The sequence below is a fragment of the Sitodiplosis mosellana genome, unplaced genomic scaffold (genome assembly GCF_009176505.1).
Source record: "Sitodiplosis mosellana isolate CC-2019 unplaced genomic scaffold, AAFC_SMos_1.0 Smas_scaffold_1742, whole genome shotgun sequence".
Taxonomy (NCBI): Eukaryota; Metazoa; Arthropoda; class Insecta; order Diptera; family Cecidomyiidae; genus Sitodiplosis; species Sitodiplosis mosellana.
Window position 1 is genome coordinate 1 of NW_022596984.1, and position 5,428 is coordinate 5,428.

Consider the following 5,428-nt stretch of genomic DNA (forward strand, 5'->3'; position numbering starts at 1 on the left):
GCCGGTTTGGATTTTGTAACCCGTGCTTTACTCGCTGTTTCAGTTTTTGCAATGTGTGCTTTAATTGTTGCCCGGGTCTCCGCATCGTATTCAATCGGCAACGGAGCGATTTTGGTTATTGGTCGAGTGAAAGTGTTATTGCGCATTTTAAGTGTTACAACTCTCGTGAGTGTGTCATGACCCTTGTGCACGTCGATTACGCGTGCCATTGGCCAAGAGCATGGTGGTGAATTCTCATCTTTTACCAAAACTAATTCATTCAATTTTGGCTCTTCTTTTTTCGTAAACCATTTTGATTTGGTTTGCAATTCATTTAGATATTCCGTTTGAAATTTTTTCCAAATGTTTTGACTCATTTTTTGCACCAATTGCCAACGTGAAAGCCAGTTTACGTTCGTTTCGATGTAGCTTTCGTCGGGTGGTGCCAGTAACGGTGCCCCAATCAAGAAATGTCCAGGTGTTAGGCAATCGATGTCATCAGGGTCAGTAGATAGTGCACAAAGTGGTCTTGAATTTGCACATGCTTCCACCTGATACAATAATGTGGACAATTCTTCAAATGTTAGCGCAGTTTTTCCGATTGTTTTTATTAAATGAGTCTTTGCAACTTTCACACCAGCCTCGGCGAGGCCATTGAAATGAGGCGCACCAGCGGGTGAGAAATGCCAAGAAATGCCTTGCTTTGAAAGTTCATCGCAGATTGTTTTGAACTCTTCTTTTTCGATTTCAAATAAATCACTTAGATCTTTATTAGCTTTTACAAAGTTTGTGCCATTGTCACTGTTGAAGCTCTTGATCATTCCACGACGCGCTACCAATCTGCGAACGGCAGCTATGAACGCGTCGGCTGTTAAATCTGATACTAGTTCGATATGAAGTGCCTTTGTAGCCATACAGACAAATATTGAAATGTAAGCCTTAGAAATTTTACCAGCCCTACCTTTTGCCGTTTTGTATGGAATTGCACCGGTGTAGTCTACTGCTACGTTGGTGAATGGCTTTTCAACAATGTTTACGCGATTGGCCGGCAAATCTGCCATTAATTGTGACATGGTTTTTTGTCTTTGTTTGAAGCAAGGAATGCAACGATGCAAAATTTTCTTTATTTCTGTTTGTGCATTCACAATCCAAAACTGCTGTTTGATGATTGCTTCAGTGGCTTTTGCTCCACCGTGCATGCATAATAAATGAAAATGACGAATTATTAAAGTTGTTACGCTATTGTTTTTTGGTATTAAGATTTGATGTTTTCGTCCAAACACCAAATCCGAATTTCGTAGTCTGCCACCTACGCGCAGAATGTTATTTTCATCTAAGAATGGGCTTAGTTTCAGAATGTTACTTGAAAAATTTACTGATCTTTTCTTCATTAATTCACTTATTTCGGCACCAAATGCCTCCCGTTGAATGATTTTTATTATTGCTGTTTCCGCTAAATTTAGCTCATCAGCCGAAATCGGAGACAATGCTTTGGGCCCCTGTTTTGCTTTGCATAACGATGCAAAACGAAAACAGTATGCGATTATTCGTTTCATTTTGTTGAACGACGAGACTTCAGGAAGAATTTGTTCGTTTGAAATTGGAGAGATTTCTACACTTAATGCGAGTGATTCAATTATTGGGTCAATGTTATTTAAATGACTTGCATTGTTTGCATAGTAATTGTTTTCACGCAAAAACTGTGGGCCATTCCACCACATTTCATGTCTCAGCAATTCCGATGGCAACATGCCGCGTGAAGCGCAGTCTGCTGCATTTTTGTCAGTGGTAACATGATACCAGTTTTTTGTTCCAATTGCCTTATCTATTGCACAAACACGGTGTGCGATAAACTTTTTGTATCGCTTCGGATTTCCTCGAATCCAATCGATGACTATTTTTGAATCGGACCAAAGAAAAATTTTGCTGAAATTTATGTTTGTTGCTTTTAAAACGCCTTTCGTCAATTTGGCAAGTAAATTTGCTGCACACAATTCCAATCTCGGTATTGTGAGTGCGTCTTTCGTTGTTTTCAGAGGAGCTACTTTATTTTTTGCGATTAATAGTCGCACCGTGTTTTGCGTGACGTTTTTAATGTAAATCACAGCTGCGAATGCTGGTTCCGCTGCGTCACCGAAACCATGCAACTCCATGACATCCTCAGGATTGTAATTTATCCAACGTTCCACTCTGATGTCATTAATGAGATGCAATTCGCTTTTTATTTCCAACCATTTTTCAGCGATTTCTTTCGGTACAATTTCATCCCAATCGACGTTTTTCTCCCACAACTTTTGTACCAAAATTTTCGCTGAAATTACTACTGGACATATCCAGCCAAGTGGATCGAACATTGAAGAGATTTCAGATAGTAGCAATCTTTTTGTAAATGGATTTGAATGATTTTTTAAACTGAGTTCGTATGTGAAAACATCTTGAGACGGCGACCATTTTATGCCCAACGCTTTCACGTTGCTGCTTATAGCCTTCAATTCACGATCACTCTCCGGAATTGCGGACAGCACATTTACGTTGTTTGAAGACCATTTTCGTAAATTGAATCCGGCTTTGCTGAATACCTTGCGCAAGTCGCTACACAATTGTATTGCTTCTGCCTCAGTAAAAGCACCTTTTACCACATCGTCAACCCACATGTTTTTTCTTATGGTATTTGATACTTCTGGATATTCATTTTCGCAATCGATTGCAAGTTGTCTTGTAGTGCGATGTGATAAAAACGGAGCGAGACTGGTGCCGTATGTGACCTTGATAAGTCTAAATTCAGAAAGCGGTAGTTCAGGGGAATCACGCCAAATGATTTTTTGCAAGTCTCTTTGGCTTTCGTCGATTAAAATTTGGCGGTACATTTTCTCAATGTCAGCCGTAAATGCATATTTGTAAATGCGAAAATTGATTAGAATGCTTAACATGTCCTTTTGTTCTATGGCACCCAATGCAAGTTCATCATTGAGAGATTTTCCGTTGTCAGTTTTTTGAGAGCCATTGAACACTACCCGAAGTTTCGTAGTTGTGCTATCTCGTATTACACAATGATGTGGTAAATAATACGATGTGATATTTGGATTGTAAACTGATCGTTCCATATGACCTAGGTCAATATACTCGTGAATGAATTTTTTATATTCTTCTGCCAATTTAGGATTTTTTTTGAATCGATTTTCAAGCTGCAAAAATGTTGCAATGGCGCATTTTCGCGAGTTTCCTAAATCTGGTGCATTTTTTCCATTTTTGAATGGCATTTTGACACAATATCTTCCATTTTCCAAACAAATAGTGTTTTCTTGAAAGTGGTTTTCACACATTTGTTCTTCTTCAGTGAGAGCGCACTCGTCATCGTCGATTTTTATATCATCATGCTTGAAAAATTCAAATATACGTTGTTCGACGTCGACAACTGAAATGAGCGTTGTTACTTGTGCTCCCACGGCTGAATCAAAATTGGTTGGTCCCGAAATGATCCAACCCAATTCAGAGTTTTGGGCAATCGGTTCGTCTGTAGAACCTTTTATGAGACCTGGTTTTATGATTTGTGCGTATTCAGCTGCGCCGAGAAGAATGTCTATCGGACCAGCTTCAATGTATGAAGGATCAGCGAAATGAAGATTGTTCAAATGTGAGAATGATTTGTTAAAAACATTTTCATTTCGTGATAAATTTACCAAACTTTTTAATACAATTGCAGTTGTATTCAAAACAAAATTTGAAGTGAATCGAGGCGAAATGTGCAAGTCAACAATGTAATTGCACACCTGATTTTCTTTTGTTATTCCACTTACACAAGTTTTTTGTTTTATTCTTTTTAGTTTGAGCAATTGCATTGCTGATTCGGTGATGAACGCGCTCTGCGATCCTTGATCGATCAGAGCACGAAGTGCATATTTTTCGTTATTTTTACCTTTCACGCTAATTAATGCCGTAGCTAATAATACACGCGAATTCGATGCTGAAGAATTTGCTGATACTACTGAATTATCATTTTCGTGTTCATCGTTCGATGCTTGATAGTCCGAAATTTTCGCAACATTTGATTTAACTGAATCGAAATGCAGTAATGAATGATGTTTTTTGTTACACGTTTTACAAGTAAATTTACTTTTACATTCAATGACTTTGCTATGTGAACCAGATAAACAATTTGCACAAATGCCCTTAGATCTTATAAATTGACTTCGTTCGTTCACGCTTTTTGCCAAAAATTTCTGACATACGCGAAGGCTGTGAGCCTCGTCACATAATAGACACTTCGCGATTTTTTCAAATTTTTCGAATTTTTCAATCACTTTTTCTTTTTTATCTTTTTTGTTGGAAAAATTTTGAGTGTAATTTTTTTGTTCAACAGATTGAATGGCCAAATACCTGTTTTCTAAATATGCCAGAAATTCTTGCAAATTCGGAGTTTCGCGAACGTTGCGTAGTTGACACTCGTAGTGTTTTACCGTATCGTCGTGTAACTTTTTCGTTAAAATATGACAAATTAGTGCATCCCATGTTTCGGTGTTGATGCCCAAGTTTTTTATTGCTAACATTGTTTCGGTGCAAATATCGTGCATAGTGCGAAGCTCGTGGCTGTTTTCACTTTTATGTCTTGGTAATTGCAAGAACTTATCTATATACTCACCGAACTGTTGTCGTTTGTTATCATAGCGTTTGTATAGTACCTGCAAGCACGCCTCGTACTGATCAGCCGTTGTTAAATCCGCTACCAATCTTGCAGCTTGCCCCTTGAGATTCGCTTTCAAATTTCTCCGCTTTCGTTGTTTGGCTCGTTGTTTGGAACTTCATTAGTTGCAGATGATTGAGCGTTGGACTGATTATTGTTATTTCCATTTTCGATGCTACTGATTTCTGATGCTGTCGAATTTGCGCCATCGCATTTATCGTCGATAAAGTCTTTTAACGTTGCGTCCAAAATATTGCTCAATGCTTCATCTTCCGTATCTGAATCGCTGTTGTCTTCATCGTCGTTGGGTTCGTTCGGATTTGGTGGCATTGCAAATCCTTGTGGAGCGACTTTTACTAAACCTTCTTGCAATTCATTGCGATGTTTCAAGTACAACTCCCTGCTCGAATCGAATAAGTTTTCTCTGAAGTATGGTTGATTTGCGTCTGGTTGGGCCATCAGAGATTGATGGCGCGCTTCAAATGCTATCCACCATGTGTCTAGGCGGTTGATGCGACGTGAGAAGTAAGCTGGAACAGCCTTCCTGTCGTTGCCGTCTTTGGTGTAGTTGGTGATAGTTTTCTGCAATTGTCGAATTGCGTCGCGTTGAGCTTTAATTAGTGCCTGCATTTTGATCGAAGATCGTATACTGCTTGCGTTTTGTTAGTTGATAACACTGCACTAATAAAACTTGAAGAATATTTCACTTGTTGAAAAAAGTTGGACTTTTTCACTTTGTTGAAATTGTTGAAATTGAAGATTTTCGGT

At 38.6% G+C, this 5,428-nt stretch overlaps 1 protein-coding gene across 1 annotated transcript; it reads right to left on the reverse strand.

The window, feature by feature from the left end:
• Positions 1-392: 392 nt before the first annotated feature.
• Positions 393-4,526, reverse strand: LOC129571244 (uncharacterized; the record flags this gene model as incomplete). Its single annotated transcript, XM_055451012.1, has 5 exons — positions 4,357-4,526; positions 3,777-4,113; positions 3,660-3,663; positions 3,414-3,571; positions 393-3,164 (listed from the first exon to the last, which is right to left on the reverse strand). Coding segments are annotated over exons 1-5 (3,441 nt in total), but the record flags the coding sequence as incomplete, so codon positions are not given.
• Positions 4,527-5,428: the final 902 nt, after the last annotated feature.